Source organism: Macrobrachium nipponense, chromosome 16 (genome assembly GCF_015104395.2).
Source record: "Macrobrachium nipponense isolate FS-2020 chromosome 16, ASM1510439v2, whole genome shotgun sequence".
Lineage (NCBI taxonomy): Eukaryota > Metazoa > Arthropoda > Malacostraca > Decapoda > Palaemonidae > Macrobrachium > Macrobrachium nipponense.
The window spans coordinates 4,901,070-4,925,068 of record NC_087209.1 but is presented as its reverse complement, the minus strand read 5'-3'; the positions used below and the strand labels follow the sequence as shown (position 1 = coordinate 4,925,068).

General features: G+C 38.0%; 2 protein-coding genes across 4 annotated transcripts in view; one reads left to right on the top strand and one right to left on the bottom strand.

Annotated features, from left to right (window-relative positions):
• Nucleotides 1-5,050, bottom strand: part of LOC135195552 (uncharacterized) — a 55,476-nt gene extending 50,426 nt beyond the window's left edge. The window contains exon 1 of the mRNA XM_064221818.1: nt 4,800-5,050. Coding sequence (XP_064077888.1) covers nt 4,800-4,872 — 73 coding nt within the window. The 5' untranslated portion in view covers nt 4,873-5,050. The remainder of the gene's footprint in view (nt 1-4,799) is intronic.
• Nucleotides 5,051-6,879: 1,829 nt separating this feature from the next.
• On the top strand, nt 6,880-22,526 carry LOC135195551 (translin-associated protein X-like). Of its 3 annotated transcripts, none has more exons than XM_064221815.1 (4): nt 6,880-7,014; nt 9,311-9,552; nt 11,125-11,264; nt 20,669-22,526. In XM_064221815.1, the coding sequence occupies exons 2-4, from the start codon at nt 9,344-9,346 to the stop codon at nt 21,133-21,135; spliced, it is 816 nt and encodes a 271-aa protein (XP_064077885.1). In that variant the 5' UTR covers nt 6,880-7,014; nt 9,311-9,343; the 3' UTR covers nt 21,136-22,526. The 3 variants fall into 3 exon arrangements, with proteins under 3 accessions (XP_064077885.1, XP_064077887.1, XP_064077886.1); XM_064221817.1 differs by having other exon boundaries at nt 6,885-7,010; XM_064221816.1 differs by having other exon boundaries at nt 6,895-7,018.
• The last annotated feature ends 1,473 nt before the right edge of the window (nt 22,527-23,999 follow it).

Below are 23,999 nucleotides of genomic sequence, written 5' to 3'. Positions count from 1 at the left end.
GGTAATGATGGAAGGAGTGGATATAAAACACCAAGAGATGAAGGACACGATCAGAAAAGAATATATGCAGAGACTCAAGGCGATACTCAAGTCAAAACTCAATGCCGGAATATGATAAAAGCCCTAAACACATGGGCAGTGCCAGTAATCAGATACAGCGCAGGAACAGTGGAATGGACGAAGGCAGAACTCCGCAGCATAGACCAGAAAACCAGGAAACATATGACAATACACAAAGCACTACACCCAAGAGCAAATACGGACAGACTATACATAACACGAAAGGAAGGAGGGAGAGGACTACTAAGTATAGAGAACTGCGTCAACATCGAGAACAGAGCATGGGGCAATATCTGAAAACCAGTGAAGCCGAGTGGCTCAAGAGTGCATGGGAAGAAGGACTGATAAAAGTAGACGAAGACCCAGAAAATATACAGAGACAGGAGAATGACAAACAGAACAGAGGAACTGGCACAACAAACCAATGCACGGACAATACATGAGACAGACTAAAGAACTAGCCAGCGATGACACATGTCAATGGCTACAGAGGGGAGAGCTCAAGAAGGAAACTGAGGAATGATAACAGCGCACAAGATCAGGACCTAAGAACCAGATATGTTCAAAGAACGATGGACGGAAATAACATCTCTCCATATGTAGGAAGTGCAATACGAAAAATGAAACCATAAACCACATAGCGAGCGAATGTCCGGCACTTGCACAGAACCAGTACAAAAAAGAGGGCATGATTTCAGAGGCAATGATTCAGTGGCAAAAGCCCTCCACTGGCAGCCTGTGCAAGAAACATCAGCTACCTTGCAGTAATAAGTGGTACGAGCACCAACCTGAAGGAGTGATAGAAAACGATCAGGCAAAGATCTCTGGGACTGTGGTATCAGAACAGATAGGGTGATACGTGCAAATAGACCAGATGTGACGTTGATTGACAAAATCAAGAAGAAAGTATACTCATTGATGTCGCAATACCATGGGACACCAGAGTTGAAGAGAGAGGGAAAAATGGATAAGTATCAAGGACCTGAAAATAAGAAAATAAGAAGGATATGGGATATGCCAGTGGAAATCGTACCCATAATCATAGGAGCACTAGGCACGATCCCAAGATCCCTGAAAAGGAATCTGGAAAAACTAGAGGCTGAAGTAGCTCCAGGACTCATGCAGAAAAGTGTGATCCTAGAAACGGCACACACAGTAAGAAAAAAAAGTGATGACTCCTGAGGAGGCAGGATGCAACCCGGAACCCCACACTATAAATACCACCCAGTCGAATTGGAGGACTGTGATATAGCAAAAAATAAAATAATAATAATAATAATACTAATAATAATATTATTATTATTATTATTATTATTCCTACAGTATGGTGTCACCCAATATCACATGCTTTCTCTCCCAGCAGGATGCCCCCTGCGAATATGCGATCAACTTGATTGACCCTGGACGAAAAAAAAATATATAGGCTATATATATATTTCTCTCAACTGAGATGACGGTACCCGAAGGTACCCTCCCCAGGCAATGGGTCCTTCATATGACAGGTAAGATACCCCGAGACCTGAGACGTCCAATCAAATAGTAGTAGCTGACTTTTGATCTGCTCAAAGAGGTCCCATTCAATGTAAGCTGAATTTTAAGATTCTGCCCCCAAGGTGTAAAAAAATTAAATAAAAAAAAGTATGTGCAAAAGAAAAAGAAAAATGAAAAGTAGATTTTAGAGCTGCCCCAAGGAAAAAATTAAATAAAAAAACAAGATTGTGCAAAAAAAAAAGAAAAATTAAAAAGTAGATTTTAGATCCGCCCCAAGGAAAAATTAAATAAAAAAAAGATTTGGTGCAAAACACAATGAAAACAAAAAGTAGATTAGGAAAAAAAATGAAATAAAAAAAAAAAAAAGATTGTGCAAACAAAATGAAATAGTAGATTTTAGATCTGCCCAAAACCAGGCACTTAAAAAAAATAGCTTGAGAAAAAAAAATTTAGATCTGCCCAAGATCGGGCACTTAAATCTCATGTGTCCAGATATTCAAAACCGCATTCCTTGAATTACAGTTCCTTATAAAACTTTTAAAAAGATCTGGGACACTCGACCTGGTGGCAAATTATTTAACTGAAACATATGCAACTGGTGTGATATCTAGTAACCAGGGACGACCAGTGAGAAAATTAAATAAATATACTAGATAGCTGGATGTCACGGGAAAGAATTCTCGACCATCACAATTCACACACAACATCCAACCTCCACATCTTACAGAATGTCTGCGGAGAAGGAATAAAATGGAAAAACTGCTGGCTGTCGAGGGCATGCTATAGTACTAGATTCACATCAACCGTGCATCTGATGTCTAGGCCCGTCCCTTACGACGCTCCTGATTGGCTGCTGATAAGCCAATCACAGGCCTGGAAACTCTGTCTCTCTCGAGAGTTCACATAAGAAGGATGTATGTTCCACCTCTCCTGAGGGATACTTTTGAAAGACTTATCCCTCAGGAGACGTGGAACCTACATACTGCCTGTGTGAACTCTCGAGACTGAGGGTTTCCAGCCCTGTGATTGGCTTATCAACACCCAACATAAGCAGGTGCCTTCATAGTCATTTAGTGATATACACAGACAATTAAATCATTCCCGGGTGCCAGATAGTATTATTGTAATGTTAGTTAGGGAAAAGTAAGATGGAAGATACAGGATTTGTTCTATATAAAAAGGAATAAACCAATGGCCCTTTTTTTTTAATTTTTACAAGTTTTCGAACTTACTGTCTTGTCCTTTCACCATGTATAGGCTCGCGTGTGTATGTGCGTGTCAAGGGGTAGAGAGAGAGAGAGAGAGAGAGAGAGAGAGAGAGAGAGAGAGAGAGAGAGAGAGAGAGAGAGTATGGCATCTAAATGCAACGGGGAAGGCACTTAAGTGTACTACGCCACACCCTTCAATCATTCACTCACACTCGAACGAATTTCCCAAAAGTAGATTCTTTGGGAGATAGTGTAGTTTATTTAACAGGCTTATCCGTTAAATAATAAATAAAAAACAATAAAAAAACACACACACATACAGCTTCAACTACTGATTAGTAAAAGTGACAAGGCAGAGGAGCAAATTGTTCCTCAAATTTCGTTTAAAAAACGGACCAATTTATGTATATGAAAGAAAATACACATACATGGTAATAAAACGGTTAGCAGGCCCGTACAGAGGGGGGGGGGGGGGGGGAGGGAGGGAGGGGATGTCCAACCCAAAATTTCTTAAAGTCCATATTTTTCTGTGACATCCTTTTCATTGAACTGTACCCATTACAAAGTAAAAGTAATTTAATGTTTTTATTTTGTTAGGGTCAAACGTATGCAATTATAACGAAAAACAAATAAAGTAATATGCATGTTATTGTTAACATAATAAATGAATCAATCAATAAAACTGAAGAAATATTCTTTCAACATTAAAAGTAAAATTCTGTTAATCAATGTCAGTGCTTTGAATAACATCTAATCGAGTAGAAGGGCATAGACCGCATATCCAATTTTTCTTCTTAATATAACTAAAATAACAGTTTCAAGTATTTCATCTTGTATATGTAATGACATTTATATAGAAGAAAAGGTCCAGTTTTGGGAAAAACGACCCCGCCCCCCCCAAAAAAAAATTAAAAAAAAAAAAAACTCTAGGTACGGGCTTGGTTTGTGTATATGAAAGGATGAATGTGAGAATTCTGTAATGGCTATCATGTGGAGGCTGAATAAAGTCAATAAAATAAGAATGTAAATCGAAATTATTAGGAGGCAAGAATGGATGATCTAGAAACTCCTAGACAGAGTAGTACAGGATGTGAGGAAGTTTACCAGCTACACAGCTATAATATCCTGTTGTGTACTGAATACCTATAAATAAACTCGTATTATTTGTATGCTATTATTCAACAACTTAACAACAAACCCTGAGAAATCTTATAAACAAAAGCGAATCATGAAGCCACAGGGACAAAAGTACGATATATTAATACAACACTATATTTGGTCGGAAATTTCGTCTCAACGAGACCTTTTGTATTCTCTGTAGGATATAACGATGACGTCACGGACACCTGTGGTGGGTGAACAGGATCACGAGAGACTACAATACCGTCGATGTGGAAGTCTCAATAATACGTTTACCATTCATTCAAAAATAAGAAAACGGGGTTATTTTCATGGCTGGGGTAATGTTAACGCGTAAAAGTCTGCCGTATATATATACCTATGTATCCCATCCTAGATTCCATATTTTTTTTCCAGATTCAAAACCTATTGTCTTAGGATAACGAACTTTCGAAACTAGCTACATACGCATTATACGAGATTTTACGCTAAAATCGATACATTGAGAGTTGGGCGATCAATTTGTCTACATCTGTTGTACAAATGTGGATTAATCTTGTTTGCAATAAATTTGGTTCCAACGGAAGACGCCTTCACCCATGGAACACACCTAGCCACGCCCGCCACCAGCCAGGTACAGGTAGGCAGTGGGCTACGCCAGGTAAGATCCACCCGTCCAAGTTCCCAGTTTTACCTGTCAATTCACCTAACGCTCATTTACGGAATATTACGCTTACAGTAGACCCTCTACAACTAAATTCTGTACTATAAAATTAAAAAATATAACGACTGGCTGCTACGCGGTTAGTCCTCATTATACCAAACGAATTCTGGTCACAATGTTTCAAACACAGCCCCACTCACATTCCAAACTAAGAAACTTTTGGCGTCTCGGTAAACTTTTATTATTCGGCTACTCACCAGTTTTGACGACGCAGAGTATACTCAGATACAAGTACACTAACTCGATGAGATTTGACTTAAATACGTCCATCTTTTTCGGCGAGAACAGGTGGGGGGAGGTAGTCCAAAGAGGAGCTGCGATCCTCACACTCCCAAGGCTAGTCCGATACTGCCGTCCATTTTCGTCATGACTGAGTCACCTGCTGCCTACCTCCCTCTCTCTCTCTCTCTCTCTCTCCTTCCCCGACCGACTTCGTGGCGTGATGGCTTGTGTTTCGGTTCTTCCCTGGATCCTCTGGAGTCTGGACCCTGGTCTCTGGAACCCTCTGCTGGAAAGTCTGGCAACCGCCGTCGATCAGCCAATGACATCGCCGGAATTCGTGGGTTCGGTCTCCTTGGCCAATGAGCTTTGCGTTTATTTTAATTTTTGTTTTTTCACGGCGTCCGTCCATTTGCTGCTATTGTCGCATGGAAATGCATTTGTGTCGAAGAGCAAGAGCCAGTTTCAGTTATTTAGCCACTTTGGAATAGCGGATTCAAATGGCAACTGATTATTATGCATGGGCTGCCGCACATTATTTTCCAAGGGGGGAGGAGGGACAAAACATATATGGACAGTGGACCGACCTTGGTTTCCGGTATCAAGCAGATAAACACTTTTGACCCCTCGAACTAGCAGGAACTCACAAAAAACAGTATCATGCCTGAATATCTTTAATGAATAAAGCCAATATTATATATATATAAGTATAATATATATATAATTTGTATATATATATAGTTTTTATAAAAAAAATATCTATATTGTTTATATATATATATTATATCATATCAAGTCATATGAAGTGGAATTACGATGCCAATAATTCAAAGTGAAGCGAGGACGTTTTGTTTCATTAGTTCCATATTGAACGCCTGAATTACGAATTGCCAATAATTTCAAATGAAGCGAGACGCTTTTGTCTTTCTTTCATTGCTTCCATTATTCTGCTTTCAACTGAATTCAAACATTTCTTGAAAGAACAACGCAGTTATGTACTGCATACAAATATTATACAACAATATGATAAGGTTACTACCTTTAATTTACTTAAACAAAGAATACCTATACTGCAGAATGGAAGGAAAACAAAGGGATGTAGTTCAATGAAACACACACACACACACACACACACACATATATATATATATATATATATATATATATATATATATATATATATATATATATATATATATATGTACACACACACACACACACACACACTATAATATATATATATATATATATATATATATATATATATATATATATATATATGTGTGTGTGCGTGTGTTTTCCAGGATTTCATGTGATTATGAAAGTTTCAAGACCATTCTATAGTTATGAAACTGTTGACAGCTTTGAGATAATTTAATAGCACCGACCTGCTAATTGTTTTTCCTAATATGTGAATATTTGCTTGCAAGCGACAACCGTCGAAATGGCCTCCCCCCGCCACCCCCAAGTCCAAAGCACAGATAGCTTACAATATAGTCTCATTATGGAACGCACCCTGAAATCTATTTTTTTCTTTTTTTACATTTTAGACCAGTAAATTGAAAGCAATTTCGCGTGGAAACGCTAAACAATGTAGACGCAGCTGCTAGACCTATCAGGTTTTCTTTTTATTGAGTAAATAAATAAATCAATGGTCGCGGATCCACAGGATTTTCTCTTATGAATTTACAATGTGATAAGTTGGTAACTAAGAATTGTTACTGCATTGCAGTACATTGAACTCTATAACATGTCTTTGCTGTCCTCTCTATTGTTTCCTGTCTCATTTTCTGCTACAGCCTCCTTTTTTTAGCCAGGTTCCGCTACAGGCCCCCATTTTGGAAAATTAGACAAACCTACTTCCTACTGAAAATAATTCGACATCATGAAAAGAACAAAGTAAAGGCAATAAACTCATTTTTCCATCGGTAATTTAAACCATGTCTTATTCGCCTTACTTTACCCTATGCTAAAATGCAGAACAATCACTCGTGCAGGCACAAAGCAGCTAAAAATGTAACCGTGGAGAATAAAGCCATTCAACCCAAACAATAACCTATTGTTAAATCGCCATTTAAACATAGCAACATTGAATTTTTTTGTGATTCCATGACGATTGCTGATGACGTCACAAATGTAAACAAAAGGTTCTCAGACAGTTTGCCTACCAGGCGATCATACAGTCTGTAGTCAGTAGGTATAGTAGTGAGTGAAAGGAATTGTTTAAACTTATATTACTGAAAATATTGATATCTAAATTATTTTATTGTGTTTTTCTGTAATGTGCATGCGAGTTGCTTGAATTTGAGTGTTAGATAAAGGTTGTAGGTTCAAATAGTACCTAGCTATTATAAACTCTATGACTCTGTCTCTTGTTTATAGCTAGCTAGGTAATTAATACCCGAGAATTAGATATTAGGTAGCCCTTGTCTGGCAGTTTTGGCCATTAGGCATAGGCTCCCTTTTTATATTTTATGTTTTTTCATTTGCAAACTTTTGTTCTTTTTTGGTAAATTGGAACAATTGGAATAGTACTAGGTAGGTAGGTAGCCTAGTACCTACCTACCTATTATACGAAAAGCAATGGTTGAAAATTCTTAAACCACTCGATGAAACTCATGTTGGTAACCCGTACGGGGGTTAGTGTCGTCAGTGTACCTCATGTGGTGCATCGTAAGCATTACTTAGGGTTCTTTGCAGCGTCCCCTTTCGTTCCTTTTGCTGTACCTCCTTTTATATTCTCTTTCTTCCATCTTGCTCTCCACCCTCTTCTAAAACTTGATTCATAGTGCAACTGCGACGTTTTTATCCAGTTACGCCTTTCAAAACTTTTGCTGTCGGTTTCCGTTTCGCTGAATGACCTCATAGTTCCCAGCGCTTGGCCTTTGGCCTACATTCCATATTCAATTCAACTCTAAATGTCTTTGGTATCTATAGTAATGATCACCAGACAAGTTATATAGGCCTACAGCACCAGAATAAAGCAGTGGCAATTACAGCAGTAGCCTACAGCTTTACCTAACCTAAGATACGAGGTCTTCCTAGTTTAGGGGTGTCTAACTTCCCTTGGTGCCCAGGAAAATCTAACCTAGTGTTAAGAATTACCACTAGGTCTAAGTAATTGCTCTGTGTTGGGTATATTTCCTTGGAAATTGACTTTTTCTATGGCCTAGTACCTATTTTGATTGTTTGTTAAGAATTTACTGTTATTTTTTGTTGATTAACTGTAATAAACCCCCTAGGGACTAGTACTAAATACGGCAAAATACATTTGACCCCCCCAGTCCTTAGTGGCTTTCTTATTCGCTGGACCGTTCCTTGTAGTCCATGCAGAGTTGTTGTGTAGAAATACTGTAGTTTGCACATCATTACCATTTTTGCTAATAAAAAATATAAGCTTTTTTGATTATAAACAAATATGAAAAATTATATTTGCCTAATGTTTGGCGACAATATGGTAAAGGATACTGCAAACCTTGTTCCTGTGAAACTGCCATAACCTAACCTGACCTAGGGCATCATGCCATGCCGGACTAGAATGCTGTAAGTTAGATGGAGGGATGGATTCTAACAATATTAAACAGAATGTTATAAGTCAAAGTGAAATATACAGGGTTGTGTCGCAAAGTAAAGTAACGTAGGGTTTATCCCTGTACCTCAACCGTCACTCTTGGCCAAAGTAATGTTCAGGTGTCAAATTATCTACTCTTGGATCCTGAAGTTTTGAGTGCGCTGCCATGGAGTGTTGTAGTGGATGATACTTTTAGTGATTGGTACTGGGAGAGTCAAACAAAAATACTGTAAATACTAATACGTAGTATTAAATTTTTCATGACTACTGTTCAGACAAGAATAAGAAGCCAGAGATCCAGACACCATTACAATTACTACTTATATAGTGGATAACAAAGTGACCAGTAGATTCTAAGTAAATATTAGCCATGGTATTTTCATGTTGATCTTTTGCAGTTATGTGGAAGTTGTTAAAGAAGCTATTTCTTAGGGGTAAATCATGACCTATTGGCCTAATTGCCCATTTTCTTCATTCATACTAAGCAAGTGTGATTTGTGGGCCAATGATAATTGCATATTGAACAAAATGTTTGCTACATGTTTCATGTGGAGAGCAAAACTATTGCAGTGTATATAATCAGTAGGGAAGAATTGAAATAAAATTTAGGTTATAATGAACTAGTACTTGTTTGTTTCCATCACCACAGTTACTTGTTCAGCATTCAGTCAGTGATTTGAGAATGTAAATTTGCAGTGAAAAAGAAAGAGCCAATTTGATTATTAGGCCTAAGTCAAAGTTGTATAAATAGTTGGAATAGAAATGAATTTGATGTGCTGTCATTCTTGTATATTGTCACAGTTGTATTCCACAAATGTATTGCCATTAATATATCAGTACTTTATAGTACGTATAACAAAAACTTTTTATTTGAATTTTAATTGAGACAGCTTTTATATCATGCATATTTATTCCCAGGCTTCGGATAGTATGTGAGAAAGATACTTCAGGATGCCGAGAACAACAGAGGAAGGTAGTGAAAAGCAAAGGAAACAGCTGTCATCAGACACATCCCAAGACACACCATTAATGACTCTGTTTCGAGAGTACTCAAGAACATTAGTAGATAAAAATGACAAGTACGAGAGGGTTTATAAAACCAGCAGGGACATAACAGTACGAAGCAAGAGAATTATTTTTTCACTTCAGAGGATACCTGGGTGAGTTGTTGGCTTATTCTGCTGTCTGTTGGTATTTTGTTTGCCTATGTAGGTTGTCTGTGCCACTACATTTTTAGGTAGACCTTTACCTACTGTTCATTAAGGAACTGTAAATCAGCCACGCTTTAGGGTAATATATTGATTAAATTTGTTTAAACTTCACTTAAAACCAATTGAAAAGGTACAAGAATCCTTACATTTCTTGATTCCATTTTGAAAATACATTTAGATAACTGTGATAAAAAATACTTTACCTCATTATTATTGGCTGTACAGTCCTGTAGGTATACAATTTTTAGCCATTTCAGAGATGTAACTTATACAGTTTAAGGTAATTGCCTACATTTTACACTACAGAGCATTCAGTGTACTGTATGCCTATGAAATGTAATATTTGAAAAAATGTCATGAATGTGAACCATTGTTGTACTCTGTAAAATCTGTATGATTTGTGAAAACCTTAAAGTTAATGGTATGGTTTTTGCATGAGATTCTAACTATGCAGCATTTGAAATTAAAATCACCAGTGGCAGGTTGTATCTTTTGAGGATATTATCATAAAAGCATAGTAAAAGATGAAGCAACCCTTAGAAAAGAGGATAGTTTCCTTAAAAATTTTGTTTTTTAGTGGGGATGGGTGGGGGGGGGGGGGGGGCGGGCATGAAGTTAATTTGGCGATAAATAGTAATGAAGAAGCTGATCCAGCCCAAATCTCACACAGACTCTTAGACTCTGTGGAGGATTACAACATTCAGTAGAATATAAGTGCCCCTAGAGCCCCAGCTTTCTTGCTCTGCATTTACTTTCCAGCCATTCCACAATCACATGTAGCTGTCCAACTTTTAACTTCAACTTAGCTCCAATTTTCATCTCTCATTTCAGAACAAATTCTTGGGGTGTATCCTACAAACATTAAGAAATGTGACTTGGTGATCTCAGTGAACTACTTTATGATACTATAAAGTTATAATGACAGGGAACTTTTGTCAGATTCATTGACTAGTAGAATGCACTATAAAAAGACAATTAGATGGTGGAACACCAAGCGATCTGCCTGTGGAAGGTATAAATAAAAACATAAAAATGCAAGTAATCATAGAATAGTGAAATATACAGTACAAGAATGGATGTTAAAAAGTCATTGGATTGTTGACTAACCATAACCAGTCAGTAGAACAATTTGGTAAGATGGGATACCTGTAAAATGGTAGAGCAAAAGGAAGTAAAGAGATATGGTATAAATATTCAGGGAAATACACTGTAAGTAAGGTTATGGTATTTTTCCCCAAATGAGCGAGTTCTTTCACTCTACAGTAGTATATATGTCAGTTTGAGAGCAAAGCTCTTAGTGAATAATTAGAGGGGAGGTGGTTACGTCTCCACTTGAGAGGCATATATCATCACCTAAAACAGCAAGATATTCATGTTTTTTTTATTGGTCTGTCTGTTGGTTACCAAAGGAATGGGGTCTAGTAAGGCAATGGTTTGTATTGATGAGGACAAAAATTTTCTGTAAATAACTGCTTTTGTCACTAATATTTTTCATTACAGTATTTTACATTATTTTTCAAGGCTTGATGATGATGAAAGAGAAAAAATACTCTCGTCGGCAGCAAGCGATTTACGGGAAATTGAGCAAACCCAAATGAAGTATGTTGCGCAAGAACTTGTTGATGAAGAACCTTATCAGTTTGTTTATGCATACACTGGAGGTAAGATAAAAGGTTCTGTTAATTTTAAATACTTTAATATGAGAAATAACGAATTACACTACTGTTGCAGATTTTGAGTTTTATTGAATTTTGATTTTATTTAAAATTACAATTTTATTAACTCTTAGTTGACAGACATGCTCACATGAGTAGCAATAAGAGGTTTTGGGTGGACGACGGAATAACTATAGCCCATAAATTCACTAATGGCAACTTTTAGACTGGCTAAAATAAACTGGGCAGCTCATGAGAGAGTTAGTTAGAATCTTGACTTCAAGGGAGAATGTAGTGCCTCTCTCTCTCTCACACAACGTCTTTTTATAAATTTGCTCATAAATATACCAAGGGTGCAGTATATTGCACACAAACAATGTCAGAGAATAGTTACAGTTAAGGGTATAATATATAGGTAGCGGAATACTTACAGTACTACATGTCTATCTACCTAGGATGACTGCAGAAGCCGGCATGAGAGTTTTAGTAGTAGTTACTATATAAAATGCCCTTTGTCAGTCACAGTAAGTCCTATAGTCTTAGTAGGATAATGTAGAATAGCACTGTAAGTATGTTTGCTTAATAATCTGGACAGTAACCTTAGTTAATGATGTCATTAGTTAGTGGTCTCTTTCAAAGCGTCTGTTTGAGAGTTGGCGCCTTGCCGTCGTGTCTGTGATCTTCATGGAAATCTCTCTCAGTCGAGGCATTGTCTTTGTTTTATTATAGGAAAGATGATAGAATAAGATCATTCTTATCTTTTTATGATAGTATGTCAGTTATAAATGTAATATTGCAATACACTCCCTGAACACCTGAATTAGCCCTGGTCACTGACCAGCCCGAACTATATCCCCACATATTTACCCACTAAGTGGGTAATTTTAACTGTCTGTGTTACCAATGCTGCAGGTAAAATCTAGTCAAATGAGTTACCTGTGTTACCGTTGGCAACGCTGCCGCAAATACCTGCCACCAGTGGCCTGTCTCCTCATTCCTCAATTGTTTTTTGTTTGCCTTGCTGTGCGGATCAGTCCCACATCAGGCGAACTTTTGGTCATTTAGCCCGACCCCACTCAAAGAGTTTTCGCATCTTGGTTACAAACTACGAATTTTCCCGTTTCACTTTGGAAGCTACTTTGTACTCGCTATGGATAAGTTAGGAAATAAACGTCATCGCCTTCTACAAACGCCTCGACGATCGAGCCTTCTACTGCTGGATGTGTTGGTGCTCATCGGCTCTAAAATAACGTTGTCGCCGACTGCAAACGCCTCTGCTTCTACTTCATCTACAGTTCGACGATCGAGCCTTCTACTGCTGGATATGTGGGTGCTCATCAGCTCTGCACGCCCTTCAAGCGTAGGATGAGTACCCGCACACATGATCGACGTTCTTTTCGTTATTTCGTGTAGGAAGGTTTAGTGTAATACTAGTCAGATGTTTGTCTTGGTCAGGAGACAACGAAACAGTTAGTTATTCCAGAAATTAGTGGAAAGGTTATCATCTAGTATGTTAAGTATATTTCTAGCCTGACGAATAATTTAACCAAAATATAGAGATAGTGGTACTAGTAGTAGTATAGTGAATTCTAATCGTTCTTTTTCAGCCCCCCTGCCTGTTCCAGAACCAGCCCTAACGGGTGCTGGGGGTAATGGAGAACCGCAAGCCTCCGAGTGGGTACGTTTCTGCCGGCCCCCCCGGCGCGGAGCAGGCAGTGTTGGGAGCAGATTTCCCCTCCCTCAATTTGTAAGTTCTCAGGATGATGAAAATTTAGGTCAGATACAGATGAGTAGGGATAATAGGCTAAATAGCGTTTAGGAAGAGAAGTGCAGGCTTCTTCCGGTCGGTTTTCTATTATAAGTAGTAGTTTATAGAGGGACAGTGTCCTTAGAGCCTCTTGGGTGTTTCTTGCTTCAGTTCCTTGCGTCAGAATCTTTTAGGCCATGGTTGGCCATTCAGATCTGGTTTCGGGTCTGTCGGGTTCTGAAGTGTTGAATACTTACTTCGTCTTAAGGTTACTTCCTACTTATACGATAGCGTAATTTTTAATAACTAATTCTCTGTTCAACGCATATTGACGTACGATAATTCGTTATGTAGAGAAATCGAATAAAATTAACTACGGCTAGCCTAGGGTGTTTCACATGATATATCGTATGCATGTACAGTAGCCTAGCCTAGCCAAAAGTATTCGCTGTACTACATAACGGTAGAGTGATTTTTATAGTGGCTAACGCTTTAGGCTCAGGCATTCTGACTACGGATAATTCAGTACAGGTGTAATTGAAACGAACGAGAATCCGATCTTAGTATAATTCAATATGAATGTAATCGAACAGAATGAAGATCAGATTCTGTCCGACTAAAGCATTAATTGTATTGTATGTATCATCATATTAGCGTAGTATAAATACGAACTCGGCAGTCATTCACGCTCTGGAATCAGCTGATGGCGAGTACGGGTTTGCGTCGCCGTATCCACCTCATTCTTGTCCTGATAGGCTAGCGTAACTAACGTAACAACTCTTCCTTACTTAGGCAAGGTTTGTCGTCTTGAAGGAGACGTGTTTTTTTGAAGGAAACGTGTTTTCAACTATGTTGGACATTTAACATAGTCAATACTGGTATCTTGTGGCATATAATTAGATGTCAGATACTATAAGGAATTCGTTGTATGACGTCTTCATACGTTTAACAGACTATGGCCGTCAGTAATTACATTGTGCTTATGTCAATTACAGTTACAAAAGAATTACCAGTTGTATTATCAAATTAGTGACAACTGAAATTAATATTTGGCCTAATAAAGTTAATTTAATTACCTTAAAATATGTAATTTATTAATTTTCAATTAAATTGAAATATGTAATTTATTACTTTTCAATTAAATTACAATTACACAAGCTTGTCAAAACAGCACTGTTGTAAGGAGGCGTGGCTTAGACAGACAATGATGCCGGCTAGTCTATTTCCTTGGCTCCAGATTCAACCATATCACTTGGTCTCGGCTAATGTTTTTGTTCCTAGTTACCATAATGAGTATCTGGATACTTAACTTATGAAACGAAGTCATGCTGTTCGTCTTACGATGTAATTTAAGGCCAAAATTTGACTAATACGTCTCATTGGAAGCTAGTTTTTTCCCTCAGCTTAGATGCGTAAATTTAGCGATTCCGTTCGTTTTTCACTCGTTTTCATAGGTATTACGAACCTTACACTTGATTAATCTTTATCGGTGTGAAACAATAGTAAACGAGCTCTTTCATGCTATTACTTTCTTTTACCACGGCTGCGTTTGAATTCATACAAAAGCTTGGGACCTCTATCCAGGTTGCTGATGCACGTAATTTTGCCTTATCAGCTTCAGCTACATTTATAACATGAATACAGTAATTACCGTCGCACGCGGATGAATACGATAAACAGACGTTATCAGATTCGATTACTTTCGCACGCCGATCAATACAATAAAGTGCTATAGGATTCGATCGTATTAGCAACAAGTTCTCGTTCGGTTGTTCATAGCTGTACGCAGTTATACGAGTATATTATCATTAAGATAATACCTTTTAACTTAGAAGAGGGTGCAAATTTATGGAGGTGGAGATGTTAGACGGTTGTAATTCTCTCTCTCTCTCTCTCTCTCTCTCTCTCTCTCTCTCTCTCTCTCTCTCTCTCTCTCTCTCTCTCTCTCTCTTACTTTCCTGATTTCATTTTTTTTTTCTCTACTCATGCTGTTTTTCCACCCTCTCCTAACAATTGACTCATTGTGCAACAGAGAGGTTTTTCTTCCTGTTACACCTTTTCAAACATTTTTCTGTCAATTTCCCTTCAGCGCTGAATGACCTCATAGTTCCCAATATTCAGCCTTTGGCCTAAATTCTATTTTAAACCCTACAATCTCGCTGTCTGATGCACGATGCTGCCTACGCCAGCTGCGCGAGAGATATAGGAAGACTTATTTGCAATGTAGTTCCGATTTTAAATACTAACCCCATCGTAAAATCGAATTAACGCAAGTCAATTACGGTAGCTTCAATACGGACTGTATTCACGACCACGTCTTTAATAATTTCCTGATTTTCTAATAATTTCCTGATTTTCTAATGTTTCTCAGATTATCATGGGGAACAGAGTCAGTCTAGTTTTCTCTCGCCCAGTTTTTCTGTTAAACTTATAATGTCTTTACATAACCTTCTTCAGCTGCTCATTCTTCGGATGTCGCTTCGGAGTCTTCTAGCTCATCCTGTTTTTATTTACCAATATCACAGTAGAGCCAGTTTCATTGTTTCATCCTGAAATTTGGAGATGATTTCAATCTCTCTCTCTCTCTCTCTCTCTCTCTCTCTCTCTCTCTCTCTCTCTCTCTCTCTCTCTCTCTCTCTCTCTCTCTCTCTCTCTCTCCGGGTTAAAGGAAATAATTTGGAGGGGCTGCCTTCGTAGCACCTTCCACGGGTCCTGTAGTTCTCAGGCTGCTAATGTTGATGCTTCAAGGCGGTTCCGCAACTCTGTATTTTCATCCTTACTTGTTTTGAGACGTAATGTGTCCTCCGGCTCCGTAGTTCTTGAGGAGGCTACGGCAGTTGGAGATTCACCTGCGCCATCGTTGACTGTATCGATACCGGTTGTCACCACCCACTCCTTTCATAGGGTAGTTAGTAATCTTCCTTCTTCGTTCCCATTTATATACCTTAGGAGTGTGAGACGTAACGTGCTTACTGTGGTCATTTCCTCGGGGGGGCTACGGCCGTTCGCAGTTCGTCTGCATCGTAATTAGCACCTTTTGTGCCCTCGGCCCCCTTTCTTAGGATAGCTGGTAATTCCTTCTGCGGCTCCCATTGGTTCCGCAGTTCGTAACCCGTTATTAAAGCACTGTACCGCACAGTTGGTTCTCCACCTGCACAATGTCGGCGCTAGGTGTTCCTGTGGGTTACTCGTAGTGACTGTTCTCTCCTTATTTTCTCAACTTTTTCCTGCTGCTTTTCTGTTTCGTCCTTATGAGGTTTTCAAGGTGGGTTCGACCTTGATTCCGTGTCTGGGAGTACTTCTTTCCCTCACTTGCTCCGGACTCCAGTCTAGGTTTAGTACGTATTGGTAAAGGGGGTTAGTTGGATCGCGTTTTGCGACTTCTTCGCTCTTTAGGGGTGTTGCTCGCCTATTGTAGTCGTCCTGGTCTCGTGTCATAGTCAATGGTGAGTGCGGAGTTTCGCAGTAAATTGAGACTGTTTCAAGGTTAGGTCATCGTCTTGGTTGGTACATGTTTGGCGCAACAGTATGGGAGTGACTCGCATGTGTGGTCGTTCATCGCCAAGGTATATTCGGCTCAGGCGTAACGTTATCGTCACTGGCTAGTGAGGGTTCCGCAGTCGAGTGACTAACTCTTACAGGTTTTGCGGAACTGGTGACAGACAGTTCGCTCTTGTGAGTGGGTGGACAGCGGTCGGACAGCAGGGGTTACATCATGATGTCTGGGGGGAGTGCGGGTTGCGCAGTCGAGTACGACTTGCACAGGAGTTTATCATCTTCTTGTTGGTATATCGTTGCGCAATCGGATCGGTAGGCTCAGATATGATGGGATCTTATGTCGTTTGGTATCGAGCAGCCAGGCGTAGTAGGTTCCGGGTTCTTGGGTGCTGCTCTTGTCGGGGTTCGGCTTTTCTCCTTTTTTCCTGTTCCGGTGTGGCCGGACAGGTCTGACAGAGGATAGATACCTTTGAAGAGAGACTCGTTTGCTAGTTGTGGGTTTTTTTTGTTTCTCCGGCGAAGGAAGCGAGTATAACGGATTGTGGACTTTGTCCATTCTATCTTTCCGCATTCCAGGCTCCGGAGGGATCTCAGTTAATTCAAGTAATGTTTGATATGTTGTATTCAACCAAACCAGCAGTCTCTCAAACATCAAGTAGGGTAGTCTGGTTTCGGCGAGTCGGGCATTTTTTGGGGAATGACTTAAGCTAGCATCATTTTTCTGTATGAGGTAGCGGGTAACTCCTCTGCCGGAGTCCGACTTCCGGTTTACGAGTCAGTTGAGGTTTTTCTCTATTGGGTTCCTTCATTGATTCGTGTGGTAAGGGTTACGGATCATGAGGCTCATATTTGGAGGACACCTTTCACAGCCACTCTGTGTGGATGTGGTGAGAGTTGATGGGTGTTTCTCTGAGCCTGGACTGTTTGATAACCTCTTCACTTTGGTTTCGAGGGGGTTTGCATACCAGACTAACATTTCTGAGGGTTATGCTATGTTCTTGGCAAGGAGAGGAGGGACTATTGTTAAATCATTGCCTCAGCGCTATCCGGACACTCATAAGAATGGGTTCTTAGTCAATCCAAGGGCGCAAGTATGCGGAGGGCTACCCTTTGGCTTCCAGAGGAATGTTTCGCTGTCGGCGATTGTGTAGGTGGTTTTTTTTGAGAGTTGTTGTGGTTTTTCACAACACTGTACCTTAAGGAATTTCAGTTTCTTCAGAGAGGTTCCTCTCGGGGTCCTGTCGTTGCGGTAACTCAGTTTTATAGTTAGCTTGGTAGAGTTAGGGTGTTAGAAGTTTAGGTAAGCAGTGATAGTCTAAATGAACTTCAGGGTGTTAGAAGTTTAGGGAGGCAGTGATAGTCTAAATGAACTTTATGGTGTTAGAAGTTTAGGGAGGCAGTGATAGTCTAATGAACTCTAGTGTTTCTGTTGGTCAAGCTTAGACAGAGTGTTTTGTCCCTAGGCCCTTGAGGTTAGGCAGATCCCGATGGTCATGTTGGAATAACTACTACTTCTTCAGCACAAGTCATCTACATCGGTGAGCAGTAGAGAACTGAAGGTCCTGCACACTCAACTTCTCCTCCATACATGAGAGGCTACATAGCCACATGGGAGGTTCACCGTTTCCCCTCCATACATGAGAGGTATAGAATACCACATGGGAGGTTCTTCAGACTCAGGCGGTACCTAGGACTCGACACCAACGGTATGGTACTTCCTATGCAAGCATCCTCACTTACTGAGCTGGACAACCAGGTGAGGAGATTTGTTTTTTTTCTTTTTTTTTGCCTCCATGAATAAGAAGTATAGCTTATCACATGGGAGGTACTTCTGACTCAGATAGTACCTTAGACTCAACACTGACTTTGAAGTACTTTCTTTGCAAACATCCTCACCTACTGAGCTGGACAACCAGGTGAGGAGATTTGTTTTTACCTCCATGAATAAGAAGTATAGCTTATCACATGGGAGGTACTTCTGACTTAGACAGTACCTTAGACTCAACACTGATGTTGGAGTACTTTCTTTGCAAACATCCTCACCTCCGAGTTTAGATAACTAGGTGAGGATACATGCTTTTATACATGCTAGGTTGCTTATGAGTTACCTGCGTTCCGTGGACAGGTCGGGCTGAATGAGATTGACCCCGCCTCCAACTAAATGTTGTTAATCGGGCTAATTCAGGTGTTCAGGGAGTGTATTGCAATATGAAGTTTTCATAATAAAACTAATATTGTAATACTTACCTGAACACCTGAATGATTCCCACCCTCCTCCCCACTTCGATTTGATAGTGAATGATTCATTGAGGAATGAGGGAGACAGGCCCTCTGGTGGCAGGTATTTGCAGCAGCATTGCCAACGGTAACACAGGTAACCCATTTGACTAGATTTTACCTGCAGCGTTGGTAACACTGACAGTTAAAATTACCCACTTAGTGGATAATATATGTGGGGATATAGTTCGGGCTGGTCAGTGACCAGGGCTAATTCAGGTGTTCAGGTAAGTATTACAATATTAGTTTTATTATGAAAACTTCATTTTGCAAAGAAATATTTGAAAAAATACGTGTAAATCCCAAAAAGTTATTGCATCTTTGGTCTCAGTTAATTTTTGTAAATATTTTACAACAAATATGCTCAGAATATGTTACTAATTTTATTTCTTATCTGTTTTGATATTGTGTGAGCTATAATTATAATTTTACAAAATAAAATAGATATCTTTTTTAGAAAAATCATACATAACTCTGTCAAATTTATGCTTGTCTTGTAAAGAGGGCCCACGTTGTAAATAATCGTTTTCAACTTCTTGTGGAAGGTACAGAAAACTTTTAAAAAGTTTTTTTCTTGCATTTGCATATCTTCCTCTTTCCATTATTAAGTGTTTTTTCTTAAGTTAGCAGACCTCAAAGTTTTGCTGGCCTGGGGTACTGCATATTGATTTATTACCCAAGCTCCTATGTGTTGATCTTTTATTTAAAATGACAGTACTGATGATATTCTTGGTGATGATCTAATCACTGTAGCCTACGTAGTGGTTGAGTTATTTTTGTAACACAAATCGGGATTTGTAAGAGATGTACAAAAGTACGTCTGTTTTTACAACATAAAACAATTTTCTCATATATAAGCTCATCAATGATATACCATATTATCAGGCCCAACATTGCAGTCTGCAATGTTCACAAGATTCACAGCCTTTTGTTCAGAAAAACAAAAGAAGCATCAGTGCATGCTCATGACACTAATACTGTCTGGACTGTGCTTCACACATCTACAACCGCCTCACACATTGTGTAGACTGAGCATCCAACAGTAAAATTGCTATACAGCACAGCAGGAGTAGAAGTGATAACTGCTGGCTGGCACAGTTGGCAGAGCAGGAAGAGGGGGTCACAGTAGGCATAAGAGAAGTGGCTGCCACAGCTGGTGAAGCAGGCATAGGATGATCACTGGCACAGCACATGTAGGCAAAAATAGCAGGCACTGCTGGCAAAGCAGGATCAGCAGAGACAGCATAAGCATCTGTACTGCAATTGTGGTAGAAACAGCCCATAGCTGTACCCATTTTTTAACCTTTTACCATATTTATGTTCCTACTTTCTTTCTCCAATCTTGTTAACCAACCTCTCTATCTTACTTGTAGTGCAACTGTGGGTTTTTTTTTTTTTATCTCTATCTTGCTGTCCAGCCACTTCAATTCTTTTTTTTTTTTTTTTTTTTTCACTGTCTTCAATTCTGAATGGACAAAAGTAATCTGGTGCTTGGCATGACAGCATAAATTCATAAAATCAATTCAAATAAATTTAAATTAGACAGTGGCAAAATAATTGGGAAGAATGAATAACTAAGGAATAAAAATGAGTTAGCAATTTTCAAATTGCCAAAGTAAAGTTTGGGAGAATATCATACTGATATGCATTACTTGAGACAAAGCAGTCAGGAAATGGTTACTGCCTACCAGTATAGGAACTGTTGTTTGAAGATACAGTACTCTGCTTTTTGTGTTCTTAAGACAGAAAACTATATTTGTGTGTGAGCATTCAAATTGCAAAGCGGAGTGTATATCTTTACTGGTTTTGATATAAAACAGATAATTAGAAATTAGTATTCTGAATATGAACCAATTATTTGTGTAATTTGCTTACTTTTTTTTTTTAGGTTTGCAAGAGTATATAGAGGCTCTCTCCCTGCATCACTTTTTAACAACTGATAAAATTATTGGCCACTCAGATGTACAGGAGCGCTTGAGCTTTGGCAGCAGTGAAGAGGACAATGATGTTGTGCCAATGAGGGTTTTAGTTCAGCCTAAAGAGTATATTCTTGGTATTGCAGACTTGACAGGAGAACTCATGAGATTTTGCATTAAGTGTGTAAGTACCGGTGATTTTGAGGTTTGCTACAGAATCTGTGATGTTTTGAAAAGCATTCACGGAGGTTTTTTATCTCTTGGATATATTCCTCTGAGAGAATTGTATTATAAATTTACAGTTTTTCGATCAAGCTTACATAAAGTTGAAGAAGCCTGTTATTCTCTGCAGCTTAGGAAAAGTGAAGTTCCAGCAGAAATGCTTGGTGATGTTTTTGCAATGTATGATGCAGATGAAAGTCATCAGGAATTTGTTTAGCTTCTAAAAGGGTGTAGAGTTTTCCAGGTTAGACAATTTGCAGATATTAGCCAATGGCTGTGTTTTCTTTTTTTATTGCAAATCAATGTTAATGGACTTTTCTTTTATATACATAATTCAGGAAACTGTGATAAGACAGTGGAAAATCTCATCTTGAGCAGCAGACGTGTAGAGATGTTTTTGTAATCAAAGTTTGCTATACTCAGTGAATTAGATCAGTAGTTTTGCATTAAAGTTTTCTCCATAGAACTAATGTCAATCTGGGGTCTCTGAAATGGTTGATATTGACCCTAGAGGGTTGATAATACAGTCCAAGGTTGATAAATTCATTTGGGTTTGAAGGGGATTGAATAAACATTTTGGTTGCTTAAAGGTACAGGGTGAAACCTGATGTTTATATACAAGAAATTTAAAATTTGATAGTTTTTATTACCTTTCAAGTTTATATTCAGTCTATAGACATATGGTAATACAATAAGTAAGCATTAGTCTGGATCCAATTAGTACTGACTGCTAACTTGTATGTATTTTATTTACTCATATTTGTTTATTTAAAAAATATTTTCATTAAACATATTTATCATGGGTATCATAGTATTGTAGCATGTGAAAAATAGATTAGCTTCAAGTGTTATTTTAAATCTAGCTTGTGGCAATCCTATACTCTGTTTTTTTCCATCTGTCCATCCGCCTGTGCGTTTTTGTATGGTAACACCGTCCCGGGCTTTAAATAGTTACGCTATGTGTAAGTTTTAGGTAATTAAAAGGATATCTGGGTGTTCATTTGCAACTGAAAAGTGTTTTAATAATTTACTGTATGCGAATTACACCGTTAATATTCGAAATAGGATATTGTTATTATTGTTTAATGTAAGCTGAATGTAACTATCTAAAGCCCAGGACGCAGTGTTACCATACGCAAACACCACACGCGGATGGACAGATGGAAAAAAACCGAGTATAGTTTGATTGTCCAGGTCACATTATCATTATTAATTAATATTAATAATAATGATAATACTATAGTAGTAGTAGTAATAGTAGTAGCCTTCACAGAAATACATCTGAATTCTGTCAAACACACTTAAGATTACATACTAGGATGTGGCTAGGTAGAAAAAGCAGTGCAGTACATTTATTTAGCCACCTGAATCATTCCTGTAACATAACATTAATCCCTTTCTATGGATTTACCTAAGACCTGTCAGTTACTGTAGTTTAGGCTTTTGCTTCCCGTAGTGTCAGTTTTAAACTCATGTCTATGTTTGAAAACTTTCACTCAAGTAGGGTCTTCTAAGCCCATACAGACTAGAGTCTAGGAAGATGAATGGATGTTTAAATAACAAAATGTAAAGTGAAAATAAATCCTGATAAACAACAGTGACGGAAAAGAGCAAATATATTTCTACCCTTAAGAAAGGCACAATTATTATGTGTTTACTTATTTCCACATGCTGAGTGGCTTAATGAGGGATTAAATATTTCAAGAAGGAGTTAGAGCTGTAAAATATTTTTGGGCTCCTCCTGTTGGTGGTACTAAAGGTTTTTTGGCAACTACTCTTTTGTATTTAGCTGTAATGCTTCGTGCTTACTACATCCATATGTTCCCTTTGATTTCGTCCCCCACAGTGCTGTCCAACTTCTTTAACACAAGCTTGCACCAATTTTTACTTATCATTTAAGAAATCTTTTGGGTGAGAGTGCCACGAAGTAATTCATTGGTCTCCTTAAGCTTATTTATAAAGGATAAATTTCACTAAAAATATTATTTTAATTATTTTAAGCAATTTCCAGAAAATGGGCTGACCTGGATTTACTGAAGTATTTTTAATACACTTACAAATTTTTAAGAGGAAAAAACATACCAGACTTTTACTGTAGAAAAATAATTTTGTCACTGTATCTGATTCTTCATATGCTTTATATTAATCTTGTAGTATGCATAATTCCAGTTAGACTTTTAAAAACTAATTTAACAAGAAAGAATTAATGTCTCCTCTCATAGATTTTTTCAAAGAAAAAACTAAATTTACATATTGGAATTCACAACAGTAGGTAAAACATTAAACACATTAAAATGTATTCAAATGTTGAAATGATATAGTATGGGCAGAAAAACAATCTCAGAAAAATTGTTATGAATAGTTTTAGTTAAAATGCATACCACGGTACTAGAAACATCATTATTGAACGTAAATGTGGAGCTTATTTAAATAGCACGTATAAAGCTAAAAACTAATACAAATTTGTAACAAATTGAATTAAAAGAAAGGCATGTTACAGTTTCAGATACTTACATTACAGGTGCCTGTGTTTTCGGTATGAACTTTGGCTATCGTAGGCTAAGCAATTAAAAAACTTCCATTTAATCTAGTCAGTTCGGGAAAGTAAATTTGGTTTCCCCAAATTATTCAAGATTATTGAGGTGGTACTATATAATGTGTTGTTGGTAAGTAATGGTACTTATTCATTTTTAACTACTTTGTTAATATGTATTAAGACTACAATTGATGCTGTATAAGTAAATCTGTCATTTCATCAACACTTGAAAGAGCAATGTAGAGGTTATGGATACCTTTTTGTATGTTACTTGAGACTTTTAAAGAATAATGTAATATTTCTCATAATAAACTGAAAGAATGGTTATTAAAAAGTAGAACAGCATTGAGATTAAACTCAAGATTTTGAATTGATGCCATTCAAATGATGATACATGCTACTGTATTTGTTTATTTAGGAAACAGTTTGTATGTAATTTAAATGTTATTGTTATTATACAATTAAGTTTGTTCATACTTACCTGGCAGATATATATATAGCTGTATTTTCTGAAGTCCGACAGAATTTCAAAACTCGCGGACAGA